Source organism: Paroedura picta, chromosome 9 (assembly GCF_049243985.1).
Source record: "Paroedura picta isolate Pp20150507F chromosome 9, Ppicta_v3.0, whole genome shotgun sequence".
Classification (NCBI taxonomy): domain Eukaryota; kingdom Metazoa; phylum Chordata; class Lepidosauria; order Squamata; family Gekkonidae; genus Paroedura; species Paroedura picta.
The window spans coordinates 50855617-50870243 of record NC_135377.1 but is presented as its reverse complement, the minus strand read 5'-3'; the positions used below and the strand labels follow the sequence as shown (position 1 = coordinate 50870243).

The 14627-nt window shown below is 41.0% G+C and overlaps 1 protein-coding gene across 5 annotated transcripts in view; it reads left to right on the top strand.

Moving 5' to 3' along the window:
- The window catches only part of SPIRE1 (spire type actin nucleation factor 1), a 105355-nt gene that overhangs the window by 63967 nt on the left and 26761 nt on the right, over positions 1-14627 (top strand). For 3 of the 5 annotated variants that reach the window (XM_077352802.1, XM_077352805.1, XM_077352807.1), the window contains exons 9-10: positions 2700-2741; positions 10678-10847. In XM_077352802.1, the coding sequence (XP_077208917.1) occupies positions 2700-2741; positions 10678-10847 (212 nt within the window). The remainder of the gene's footprint in view (positions 1-2699; positions 2742-10677; positions 10848-14627) is intronic. The other 2 variants (XM_077352804.1, XM_077352806.1) reach the window with 1 other exon arrangement.

Here is a 14627-nt window from a genome sequence, read left to right as displayed (position 1 = left end):
AGATGTGTAATATTAGATGACAAGCTGACGTTAGTAAAATTAAGAACTTTGTTTATAGTAAACATGAATAGGAACTATAAATAATTTTGAAATGTATTATTAATGGCATTAGTCACACTTGCCTGCTGACAGCACAGAAAGGTGATTTTTTAATTTAAAAACAGAATTTGTTTAAATTAATGATGAAAAAAATGAGTGCTTTGAAGGTTTAGGCATGCTAGAAATGCAAGTATTGCTAAATTATGAGACCATCCGTTTTTTATAAGCAGAGTTTGCTATTTAACTATTTCATTTCTTTTAGATTTCCTTTGCTGTTTAGGCATGTACTGTTATCATTCAAGTGTTCCCTTACAAGAATCCCACAGAGTTCTCTGAAACTCATTTCCAAATAAATGTGCTTTGGATTGCATCCTTAGGTCCTGAAATACTGTGTACTGAACCTACATGGGTTTACTTAGACATAATCATAAATAGGATTCAGCTCACATCAGAATGCTTGGTACAGCTGCATTCATTTGACATACTATGTCTACATTGTGAATTAACCCAGTGTATTGCCCTGCTCATGCACACATGTATCTCCTACTTTCCTCCAATCTTTCTCAGCTCCCTCATAAGTCAAGAATATTCATAAGGTTCTTTAACCTATGATTCCTTCACTCTGCTCTGTGTTATTAAGGTTTTTTATTATTTTTGCATCATGTCTCCTGAGAGCTGGTATAACCTAAAGAACTGTTAGTCAGGAGATAACCATTTCAAGCGTCTTCTCATCCATGAGTTTATTGGATGGCTTCGGTATCTGTCTTAATCTCATACCTGCACAATGTGAGCAATAAGTCTAGGCCACCTTTTAAGATAGTGGTAAGGTTTACTGAATGAAATGACTGAAAGACTCACTTTATGGAAAGTACCTTGAGAATCAAAGAGAGTTAACTGAAACAGAACATTACTTAGTAAATGATGATATTTTTCAGTTTATTCTCTTTGATTCTCAAAGTAAATTAGATGTTGAATGATTTTGAAATAGGACTTATTTTGTACATTTAATGATTTCCTGTTAAGAGTGGACTCCAGAAATTTATGCCAGCAGATGAATTGAGCATGCTGTTCTAAGCAGCTGCCATTGCCAATGTTTACAGCCAAGGGTTGCCTGGTCTCTTCTGGCAACTGGCAAGTAATGGAGATTTACCAGGAGAAAGGAGAAGGCCCAGGTGACATCATATAGGAAATGACATCATCATACTGTGATATCATGGCAATGCTCTGGTGTTTGGGCAAAAACTATGGCAGAAATGTCTTCTATCCTATTTTGTTGATCAGCAGCAGGAGGTGGAACCTGGCAGTAGGGAGTGGGGCCCGGTAGCAGGGGACTCCTGCTGCTCACAAAAGTAGAAGAGCAATAAATTTGAACTTTTGTGATAAAACATTTATGGAACAAAAATAAGAATTGTTTTAAAAGTCACTTTTCACTACCCATTTTATATCTTGCCCCAGAAAGTAACTGATTTCAGTGATAGTTATGTGATAGTTCGATATCTGAAGCAGAACAAAGATTTCCACCAGGAATAAGATGCTTCTGCTCTCTTTTAAGCCTGATAGTTCAAGTTGGCTTGAATATAATTCTTTACTAATTACATATTACTGTTTAGGCTTTTAAAATTGAACAAATGTCTCAGGTCCCTGAGGTATCTGTGAAACATGGTGCACTACTTTGTTTCCCCACTTCTACTTTATTTTTTACATGTACTTTTGTTATAGCAGTAGAAGGTCTTTGACTCCATGTTTGTCTTCTTAAAACTGTTTTTGAGATTTCTACAAGTGATCCTAAGCACAGAACTGCTTCAAATGTGACCAATTCATCTAATACAATTTCAAGTATCAAACAATGTATGCTATCAAAAGTGATGGAATGAGCATGTCTGTTTTGCCATGTGTACATACCATAGACATCTACCGCCAGTCAGGATATCCTGCCAGGCTGAAATATTCTGAAATAGGAACTTGCATTTGAGCTCTTTAACAATGTACACAATGAAGTGAATTCTGTTTCTCATATAGAAGTAATATAGGAAATTTGTCATGTAATAAGTGGTTCTTACTGGAATCAGTGTGACTTAAAGTCTGTTTAGAAAGTATCCCATGTGCAGGCTTAAAGAAAACTCTGCATACAGCCTCACCAGAAGTCAGAATGACATTTAAAAGATTCTTCCCTCTTGCACAGTCCCAGGGTGTATATGACCTGCATGATGACACAGACACATTTGGGGACAAACAGCTCGATCAGGAAGAACAGGCACAGAATGGATGGTGTGCATATTATAAGGATATTGTAAAATTCTCTCTGTTAATTAATTAAAATATTTATACCCCTCAAGGCAGAACATAAATGTTGCTTTATTCTGAGAAAGGGGTTCCTTTATCTGCATGTAGAATGAGTAATGGCTAAACCAGCCGACTTCACAGTACACATGTTAAGATCTAGGTGCTACTATATTGCTACCTCCAGAGAGAAGCTGTTGCCCGGTTTACACTTGCATCTTTACAGCAGTAAAGAACAAACATTTCACATTTATTTTGACCTGTATAATAGAATGTGTAATGTTTTAGAAAGCTAATCTTCTGTTTCCTTTCTGTTTCCTTAACAAGTAAACTGAATTGTTTTTCTTTTATCGTTTTTGTGTGTTTTCTTTTTCCCTCAGCAATCCGGCCTCTTAGCATGTCTTACAGTTTTGACTTGTCAGGTAAAAAGTGCTACAGCACCTGACGTGGTTATTGTGATAACTGTAAAATGTGTTCCATTCCATCTGTCTGTTTCACTTTTATGTGAGAAATCTGCATTGTCTTCCAAATCCTGATCTGCATAATATAAATTAACTGAAATATTGTTTGTTTGTTTGTTTGTTTGTTTCTTTATTTATTTGTCCGTCTTCCTCCTGGGACTTGAGGCAGATTACAATAGCAGTCTAACTCCCCCAAAAAAACCCAATCCCTAAAACAAATTTTAAAATCTAACAATTATCACAAGTATCAGATGGCTAAAAGAACCCTCCTACCTCCCCACAGTCATCCGCTGGTGCGTTCACACATTGGTACAGCGCAGCCTGGGTGGGGCCGAATGATCTTAAGAATCCAGCCTCAACCAAAGACCTGGCAGCTCCGTTTTACAAGTAATCCCTCAGATAGGGGGGGCCATCCTGGGTCAGACTTTCACTTGTTTTGTCAGGATTAAGTGCATTAGCCTACATCCACTCCAAAACTCAGTCTGAAGCATAACAAGATCCATTTGTATGGACCTTATTAAATAGGAGATTTAAAAATATTGTAATGGGACGAGTGTGAGTAAATGCAGATGAAGAAATGCTTTGGTTACATTTGGAAATGAAAGGCCATACGTGGCCCTATCTGAGAGCTTACCTGCTTATACCCCCACAGGGCCTTGCGCTCTGCGGGTTCTAATCTGTTAGTGGTCCCTGGCCCTAGAGAGGTACGCCTGGCCTCAACCCAGGCCCGGGCCTTTTCGGTCCTGGCCCCAACCTGGTTGAATGAGCTCCCAGGAGAGCTGAGGGCCTCAACGGAGCTGTCAAAATTCCACAGGGCCTGTAAAATGGAGCTCTTCCACCAGGTTTTCAGTTGAGGCCAGGTTATTTAAGATCAATCGGCCCCCTCCCAGGTTGCGCTGTACCAATGTGTGAACCCCCTGGTGGATGACTGTGGAGAGGTAGGATGGTTCTTTTAGCCATCTGATACTTGTGATAATTGTGAGATTTTAAAATTTGCCCCCCCCCCCATGGTTGCGCTACATCATCAATCAAACCCTTTGTGGATTTTGTGGAGTAGGTAGAAGGCTTTCTCTCCTTACTTTTCTGCCATCTGGAGGTGGGTGGTTTGAAGAATGGAGATTTTATAGGTTTTTATGTAATCCGCTTTGAGTCACTCCTAGGAAGAAGGTGGACTATAAGTGTAACTAACAAATAATAAAAGATAAATTGCAGATTTGAAGAAGAGGTTAAAGAAAAAAGATGGCTCAGCATTTGTAATTTGGGGGTTGTTTAGGGTTGGAAGACCACAAGAGAGAACAGGTAGAACTCGGTGTATGTTCCGAAAGAACTGCTGCAGTTAATGTCTGGAACTATGTGTGCAAACTGTAACATCCAGCCTGATTAAGAGTTCTAGGAAACTTGTAAGATAGTTTTGTGTCCTTCTGATTGGTCCTAGTTAAAAGTATTATGTGAACCGTGTTTTGATTTTGAATGTATTACAGCAGAGGTGCAATGCATGCCCATTGTCCTGTACATGTCTATGCCGTTTGTGGCTTGCCACATCCTATAGTAACAGGGAAACTGTTACCATGGTCCCTGAGCTAGCCAGAAATAATACGAGGCAAACTGGAAAGGACACAGTTGGGTAGTTTACAAGGTCTGGTCTTGGACTAGAATCTGAGAAACCCAAGTACAAATCCCTGTTCTGTAATGGAAGCTTACTGGGTGAATTCAGGCTATCACACACATTTCACCTAACCTCCCTCACAGATTTTGTGAGTATAAAATGGAAGAGAGGAGAATGATGCAAACCTCTTGAGGAGAGAAAAGTGTGATATCAATGAAGACAATAAATCATAAAGCCTTCACACTTTTTGTTTTTGCAGTCTTTTGTTGGACATATAGTCATTGAAGTGGCAGTGTCTATTATCAAACCCTGCAGTTTTCTGTGAAAGCACATAGTATGGTATTCAATAGTTTTTCAAATGTATATTCCATAGTTACTGTTTTTCTTGCAGCTACTGACAGAAGTGATAGCCACTGCTGTTTCCACCATTGTCTGGCTAAAGTAGTCTGTACTTCATGGAGCAGTCATCACTCCATGCCTACAAAACCCAGCCCAAGAAGCCACTGTGTGTATCATAGTTTTGAGTCTTGCAGCAATAGTTTATATAAATGTCACATTACTGTCTCATAAAGGTAGATTCAAATGGGTAGCCGTGTTGGTCTGAAGTAGCACAATAAAATCAGAGTCCAGTAGCACCTTTAAGACCATTGGCTGTATTTGGCTGTGACACAGTCTACTGATGTAACAGAATTGAGTTTGCTATATATTCCCTGTCATGTAAGAAGATCATAGTCTGACGAAGAGTGCTTGCACTCGAAACCTCATGTCCTGAATAAATTTTTGTTGGTCTTAAAGGTGCTACTGGACTCTGATTTTATTGTGTCTCATAAAGGGTTTATGAGCCTATTTTTGCTATTTTCATAATATGCTCATTTTTTACCCAGGATTTTGGATTAGTTGTTTTGAGTCTATTAGTAAGCTGAAAGTTCATAAACATGTGATCAAAGGTATTATTGTAAAATGAACTTTAGCTTTCATAAATTGTTCCCCCCCCTTATAAAATTTTTTGGCTGGAGAAGGTTTGCTCTTTCTAAACAAAAAACATATTGTTTTATGTGCAGTTTCATAGAATTGCAAGTTTGCCTCTAAAAATAGCAGCGCAGATGTCTGATAATTGAATGGATTATGCATTGCACTCAGCCATGATAGCTTGCAAAGAAAGATGTGTTTAGGTCTTGAGAGTGACAGCTTGTACTTCCAAAAACTGGACATGTAACAGATCCCTTCTGCCCACCCAAGCCTCTTTCTACTTGCTTAGCTATTACTATGCTTGTCAACTCTGTATACCAGTGGTCCCCAACCTTTTTATCACCGGGGACCACTCAACGCCGGGGACCACTCACCGGGGACCACTCAACGCCTTTTACTGAGGCCCGGTGGGGGGGGTAGTTTACTCCTCTACTCTCAACCACTGCCCTAGCGCTCTCTGATTGCTATGGTAATGTTTAAACATCCCTTCAAAATAAGATACAGACACGCCACAACAATGAAGTGTGTTGTAAAGGGCCGGGGAGGGGGGCGGAGAAGGCGTCCTTCGGGGCCCACCTCCAATTAGTCGAAGGACCACATGTGGTCCACGGCCCACAGGTTGGGGATCGCTACTGTATACCATTAGCCACACATGACCCCAATCTGTGGATAGCTAATCTGTGGATAGGAGCAATGTGGATGCTAAACAGATTTTACAGCACACTTGGGGGATACCCTAGGTATGCTGGAAAATCTAAAATGTTTACATTTCCCCTCAGATTTTTTTTCCAATGAAAGCATTAACTTCCATAGGAACAGACAATGCACTTAATTTGCTTCTAATGCAGTGGATGCTGGAAGACACTGCAGGCCTGCCCACAGCAACAGCTGGGGCTCAGCTGCAGTGGCAGATGCCAGGAGTTGCTTGGGACTAGCTGCAGTAGCAGTACATACTGGAAGCCACTCAGGGCCCTTGTTCGGCCTTGTTAGATTCAAGGAGCTTCTCAGGGCAAAGCTGCAGCATTGGAACATGTCAGGAGCCCCACAGGGATTGGTCATGGTGGACACTGGAAGCTGCTCTAGGCTTGGCCATGGTGGCAGATGCCAGGAGTTGCTTGGGGCCTGGCCACTGCTGCAACAGATCCTGGTAGCTGCTTTAGGCTCAGAGTGGTTCCCCAACACCACCACTACACAGCCTAAGGTGAGCAATTACCTTAGAATTCCGGATCAGACTAAAGGTTCTGGTAATTACCTTCAAGGCCATACGCGGTCAGGGCCCAGTGTACCTGAAGAACCACCTCCCCGCCTATGCCCCCAAAAGAGCTCTGCGCTCTACTGCCTCCAATCAGCTAAGGATCCCTGGCCCTAAGGAAGTCCGTCTGGTCTCGACCAGGGCCAGAGCATTCTCTGTTCTGGCCCCTACCTGGTGGAATGAGCTCCCAGAGGAGATCAGGGCCCTGACGGAGCTTAAACAGTTCCGCAGGGCCTGCAAAAAGGAGCTCCTCCACCAGGCATTTGGCCGAGACCAGAAGTAATCAACAGCGACCAAGGGCCCCTGCTCCCCCCCCACCCCCCTCAGAATTCCATCATAAGCCACCCCCCTCAGAATCCCATCAATAAGCCCTGGACCTGTTTGTATTACTATATTGTTTTACTGTTATACTGTGCTGTTATTTGGTTACAATTATTAGTTATCAGTTATACATGTTTTACAGACTGTTTATGTATTGTTCTCTGATATGATGTAAACCGCCCTGAGCCTCCAGGGAGGGCGGTATATAAGTATGATAAATGAATGAATGAATGAATGAATGAATGAATGAATGAATGAATGAATGAATGAATGAATGAATGAATGAATAAATAAATAAATAAATAAATAAATAAATAAGGCCTGGATGTACCAGCTCATCAACGGGGAAAGAAAGACATGAGCTTCCCTTCCAATTAGTTTTACCGCCCCCTCATTCTATAATAACTAACTGGAGCAATTTTAGTTGAAAAAGGAACATGTCAGGGATGTCCTTTATCCACTTTATTAATTAGCAATAGATATTTTAACTAAAAAGATTAGCAGTATGACAGAATTAAGGGAATAAAATTGGATGGTATAGAGTTCAAATGAAAAATTGTTCAGAACATGGTTCTAACAGTCTTGAATCCCCAGAAATCATTGCAATTTGTAATTGAACATATTGAAGAATTTGAATCCCAATCAGGCTATAAAATTAGCCTGAAAAAAACCCCCAAATCATAATGAAATGTTTAACATAACAACAAGATGGGTTTAAAGAGTACAAAGTGCTGAACAGTCACCAACCCTACTAAATATTTTGGAATAAACATGACTGGGTAAAAATGTAATCTTTTAAAAACTATCAGAAAAATTGGAAATTGTTTTAAGCCAGTTTATTAAGATGATGAAACCAGTCTTGTAGTCAAAATAGATCAGTTATTAAGTTTAAAATTCATGACTTAAATGATAAATACAGTTGTATCCCAACAAAAATAAGAATTATTATATTTTATAGATAGATAATATCTTAACAGTTATAACAAAGGGAATGAAAGGGAAAATATTATCTGTCCTGTACATCAGTGGTCCCCAACCTGCGGGCTGCGGCCCGGCGTCGGGCCGCAAAGGCCATGGCGCCGGGCCGTGGCTCCCTCTCCCCGCCCCCCCCCCCCCGCAGTAAAAAACTTCCCAGGCCGCAAGCTTGCGGCCCGGGAAGCTACTTACCGCGGGAGGGCGGGGAGAGGGAATCAGGACCGGGCCGCGCCCGTGCAGGCCGCGCCCGCTCGGCCCGATCCGCGGGCGCGGCCCGCGGGTGCGGCCCGATCCGTGGGTGCGGCCCGCGGGCGCGGCCGGGCGTGGCTCGCGGGTGCGGACCGCGGGCGCGGCCCGCGGGTGCGGCGCGGCCGGGCGCGGCTCACGGGTGCGGCCCGCGGGCGCGGCCGGGCGCGGCTCGCGGGCGCGGCCCGAGGGCGCGGCCGGGCGCGGCCCGAAGCATGGGCGTGGCCCGCGCCGGCGCGGTCCCTGCGGGCGCGACCCGATACCCTGCCGGTCCCCAGCCTAATAAAGGTTGGGGACCACTGCTGTACATGATGAACTACATGACTGTAGTGCATGTGTTTTTCCCTTGTGTTTGAGTTTTAAATAGAAGTTTTCACATGTAAATCCCTAGGGAAAGACTTGTTTCCATCCATCTCATTGTGCACTTTTTGTTTTGTGTGTGGCCACAATAGGAAACTGGGTACAAGTTATCTGACTGAGACTGTATCCAAGCATAACTGACATATTATTTGCTACTATATCTTGTAATTTATGCAAGATGTTTACGTGTTGGATAGTACTAAAGAAAAATAAGTTTACAAACGTACTTTCTTCTTGTGCTTGCAATTTAGCCATTCTTCCATCTGGTACAATTCACAATAGTGTTTTTGATCTTTAACTGACAGTATAGCAGGGTTATACTCTTCTAATCCCATTGACTTTAATGTCCTTAGAATAGCATTTCTCAACAATTTTTAGATCATCCTCAAGGAGGCACACAAAATTTACATCGTTGAATTAAACAATGAGTTGGCTCATAAAAATGTATGCTTGCATGAGAGTTCTTGTGCAAGCAGAAATGCAAGAAGAAAGAAAAGACTATAGAAATGGCTTGTGCCAAATCATTCTGTCTTATCTTGCATTTTTGCTTGCACAAGATTCTGTGCAGCCAATTTCTGAACTCTATAACATACAAGCAGAAAAGCACTAAATATTGCATCATATCTTGTGTAAGTAAAACTGTGCTAAGTCTATGTGTGTTCTGCTTGAGCACCACTAGATCCAAGCCAATGGTTTGAATTTTTTCTTAAAAGCTCAGCGTACACATATTTTGAATTTTTTTCTGGAAACACTTGTAAGGGTACAACAATTATTTGAAACCAAGTATTTGAAGACAAACAGAATTGAAACATATATCCTGTTGTTTTATATTCATGTTTTAATCGTATCTTTAAAGAAGGCTGTAGCTCACTGGATTGCATTTGTGGATTTATTTTTCTCCTTTTTCTTTGCTTGTATCAAGTAGTAATATTGGCAAACATCGGTCAAGAGAGATGAAAAATCGAACTTGCCTGCTTGAGAAGCTAACACAACCTTTTTTGTTTTTGGTTGCATTTTGAAATTATTCTCAAAATTCTACTTGTTCCAACCCCATAAGCATTACTGTCCTGTGGGAGTGGAGGTGGGGGACCAATCACAGACAATGGCTCTTTAAGCAGAGGATCAGCCTCAGTTAACTTCAGGAGGTCAAGAGAACTACTATTCTCATCAACCACAGCAGGAAGTCATTCTGGGGAATATGGGAAAACAAGTTTTCTGGAAAGGTAGTTCTTAGTCAGGGCTTCTCTGTCTAAGAAGTCATCCCCCACAGCTCATTACTCTCTCACACTCATCCTGACAAGGTATGGTTTGTTGCTTGTAAAAGAAAGGAAATGGCAGAGGATATGTACATGTGCACACATTTTGCAAGCTTCTCCCATTGAACACTTTCAAAAATGCAAGCCAGTTTGAATTTAACTGGGGGATGCTTGCCAATCTCTAATTTTGTTCAGTATCAGAAACTTACTAAAAGAAACATTATTGATCACTGTGGCACTCCTGAAAAAAATAAATAAAATAAAAGCAGGCAAACAATTTAAGTTTCTTTTTTATTAGTGAGAATTAAGCAGATATAAGAGTGTTTCAATTCAGGCACTTTATTTATTTTTTAATCAAATAGGAAATCCAGATATATATATGAAAAATTACCAGCCATTGTAATTACAATTATTCATATAACCAGAGACTTTCACCTACCTTCTGAAAGATGACAAGCTGAACTTTGGCAGATCTTGCTAGGGAGGTAGTTTCATAATCATGATTCTTGCAGCCTGAGAGACTCATTTCATTTTCTAGCAGATCTTGTTAGACAAGTAAAAAGTAAATAAAATAAGGCCTCATACAGCAATGTGAGTCAATGTGCTCCTTAAATTTTTTTTTGGTTTTAATAAACTCAGTGTTACTATCTGCTAGAAATAGAGTTTTTGTTTTTAAAAAGCTGCATTTGTGAAAGTTACATTCTCCCCACCATTTCTGTTTCCTTATGCTTTTCTGTCATGTCACATATGTATTATTCATGTCAATAGTCCATGTCTGTAATTTCTTTTTTAAAGCTAAGTATCACAATGGTGGACCTTCTTTATTAATTGTTCTGCGAGTGTAAGGCATAAGTGGAGCATCCACACCCTTATCTAACATACCATCAAATAATTTATGGTTCTTTTTTTTAGATGCAAACACACCAGAGACCTCCCGGAAAGTGTCAGAAAGCTATGTGCTGAATGGCAGCTTGGCACCTGAGGCAAATGTGAATGGCATTGCCTCTGCTCAATTGACAGTGCAACGGAAGAGGCTACTGAAAGCTCCCACATTGGCTGAACTGGATAGCTCAGATTCAGAGGTAAGATATCAGGCAGCACCAGCCTCTTTTTCGGATATAGCATCTTTATGATTTTATATTTATAGCCTTAAGTTCCCCACCACCACCATCTGTTCTCTAAACTAGAAATCTCTGGACTGCTTAAGCTTTCCTTATTAAAAATATGCTCTGCCCATTGGGCCAAAATTTTAATCTTTTAGGACATGCTGTTGCAAATCTAAAGGTTTCTGTTCTACAAAAAAATTCAAAGGGAGAATGAAAGGTGTAAGTACTGAATTAGGATTCATCAAGAGAATGAATAATACCTCTTCCCCAAGCTTGGCTAGGCACTTGGATGCCCTAACCCCTTAACCATTTTGGTTGCCCTCTTCTATGCTTTTTTTTTCAATCCTATAATCTCTCTTTTCTTTTGTGCCCTGACCAGGATAGCCCAGGCTAAGCCAATCTCATCAGATCTCAGACGCTAATCAGGGTCATTTGTGGTCAAAATTTGGATGGGAGACCATGAAGAAAGACCAGGGTTGCCATGCAGGGGCAGGCAATAGCAAACTACTTCTTAACATCTCTTGCCTTGCAAGCCTTATGGCACCCTCTTTCAACTTTTTTACTGTTGAGAAACCCCTGAAACATTCTTCAGGCTTCAAGAAACCCCAGAAGTAGTGCAACTAAGCAGAATATGGTTGAGATCTAGGGGTTCTCGAAGAACAGGAAAAAAGCACAGAGGAGGGCAACCAGAATCCTAATTCATAAAACCCTAGTTGAGAAAGCTTGCCCTATATGGCGGTCATAAGTCAGCTGCAACTTGACAGCACTTTCCACCTCCGGTATCTTTTTTTTTACATGGCAACCAAAACAGTATGAATATTCCAAATTAAAAGCATTTGGCCATTTTATTTTCATTCCATTTCTCAATAATACTTGGCATGAAGTTTGACTGTTGCTACTAAACACTGTTTATAGAATGTTTTGATAGAACAAGCAATTAGAACTCACAAATTATTCCATCGTAAAGGTAAAGGTATCCCCTGTGCAAGCACCGAGTCCTGTCTGGCCCTTGGGGTGATGCCCTCCAGCATTTTCATAGCAGACCCAGTACAGGGTGGCCTTGCCAGTGTCTTCCCCAGTCATTACCGTTTTACCCCCCAGCAAGCTGGGTACTCATTTACTGACCTTGGAAGGATGGAAAGTTGAGTCAACCTTGAGCCAGCTGCTGGGATCGAACTCCCAACCTCATGGACATCGTTTCAGACAGCATTTCTGCTGCTTACCACCCTGCGCCACAAGGGGCTCAATTCCATCTTAGTAACTGCTATTTCAGATTCTGTTAGCATATATTTAAAATTAAGATGCTTGTTCCATTAATATGTACCCTGTACTTGCCCTTATTGAATTAAATTTGCTGTGTATGGAGCTCTTTATAATCTACCTTGCTTTTCACTATTCTGAATAATTTGATATTATCTGCCAAGTTGGCCATTACGCACACACACACAAATTGCAGGTAATTTCTGACCAAGTTAAATGCTATGACTCCGATTCCAATTCTTGTGGGACCTTGTGATTTTTCATTGCGAGAACTGACCACTTACTCCTATGCTCTGCTTTGTGTTGAACCAGTTTTTAATACACAAGACAATGTTTCCTCTTATTTCTTTACTGTTAAGCTTACTCAGGAGTCTTGAATGTGGACTTTGTAAAAAACTTTTTGCAAGTCTAAGTATATAATATCTACCAGATCAACCTGATTAACATGCTTATTAACCCTCCGGTGGAAATTTTGGGTGAGGCAGGACTTAGCATTGTAGAATACCTTATACTTCTGTGAGTGTAATTATTCTAGCTTCTAGTAATTCAGAGCAGACATTGGGCTAATTGACCTGTAATTTCCCAGATCAGCTTTTAAAAATATTGTTTTTATATTTGATACTTTCCAGGCACTTGGTAGAGAAGATGATTTTAGTGACGTTACATAAGATTTTAGTGACAAATTATATAAACCAGACTAAGAATTTCATGCTTGAATTCTTTAAGAACCCTTTGGTGTGTGCAGGCCAGACCCTGAGACTTAGTTTTTAATTTGCCCATTAGTCTTGGTACTTTATTTTTTTATTTTTTTATGTAGAAAATTGATTTATCATCTTTATTTGATTCCGTTCTTTAGTCACCCCTCCTAGAACAGTTGTTCCAGTGTGGGTACCTGGCCTACATTTTTGTGGTGAAAACAAACACAGAATTCATTCAGTTTCTCTGCCATTATCCTTTTTTCCTTAAGCAATCCTTTCTCTCCTTTGTTATCTAGTGGGTTAGCTGTCTCCCTGGCTGATTTCTGGCTTCTGATAATGCTTTGCTTTTCTTTAAAAAAAAAAGATTTTAGCAATCTGCTCCTCAAATTCTCTTTTGTTGCCTTGTTGTCACCTTACAAATGGAAAGTAAGTTACAATCCAAGCACATAATATCCTTCTAGGGAGTTCCTCAGTAAGCTTTACCTGTCTGTTGGTGGCCCTTTTTGACTGTGGTACTGTGGGATACTCAAACATCAGTTTCGGAAAGAATGATATTATTGTTAGTTTCAAGGAGTAGTTATGTTGGTATGCAGTATTTGAGGCCAGTACCTTAAAGACCAACAAGATTTCAAGGGTATAGGCTTTGAGAGTCACTCCCTTTGTCAGATACAAGTAGGAACAGAGATCTCTGAGTCTTTATATCCATCAGCAAGTAGAAGGAGGTTTAAAAGAGGGAACTCAGGATAGCCCTGTGGATGTTTAGTCTCTGTTCAAACAACATATCCCACAGAGATGGACTCCAAATTATTAGGAATACCATCTGTGACAACACCATGACCAACCTCACTATCAATATCTCCCAGTTTGTCCTAATCTGCAATTCCTTCGGTTTCGGTGAAGATTAGTCAGTGGTACAAACATGGGCACCAACATGGCGCCACAATATGCCAACATGAAGCAATACTTCCTCATCTCCCATTCTTTTAGATCCCTCTTGTAATTTATTCATGACATTTTCATCAGTTGGACACATGAGAAAGAAGCACTAGAAAAATGTCATTTGTCCTTCAGGAACTTCCACCCCACCATCAACCTGACCCATCTGTTCTAATCCCTCAGACGGAGGTCTTTACCTGTAAGATCCAGAACATTCTTGCAATCACAGTACCCACCTGATGTACAAGGAAAACATCAACAAATTCAGAATGATACCAAGGGATAGCCTGCTACAAGATAGGCTCAAATGAAACAACAACACAACTCCATTATTATAATAATTATTATTATTATATTTACATTTATATTTATATCCCACCACTCCCTGGGTAGGCTTGTGGCAGGTAACAGTTGTCTTAAAAACCCCAATTAAAACCCCATTAAAAGACATTAAAAATCATATAACACGGCGGCAGCCAATCACAATCTACTCCCACCTACCAAGGCGATAGAGAATGGGGGGAAGTTATGTATACTTCAGACCCCCCGGGGGGAGCAATGCTCTATCTCGCAGACTCAAGCCTCAACCATAAACCTGGCGGAAGGGCTCCGTTTTACAGGTCCTGCGGAAAGCTGACAAATCCCGCAGGGCCCGTAACTCACCCGGGAGCTCATTCCACCAGGTGGGGGCCAGGACCGAAAAAGCCCTGGCTCTGGTTGAGGCTAGGCGCACTTCTCTAGGGCTGTGAACGACCAATAGATTTTCCCCCGCAGAGCGTAGTGCCCTGCGGGGGACACAGAGTGATAGGCGGACCCTCAAGTATCTGGGTCCCAACTCGTGTAAAGCCTTAAAGGTTAATAC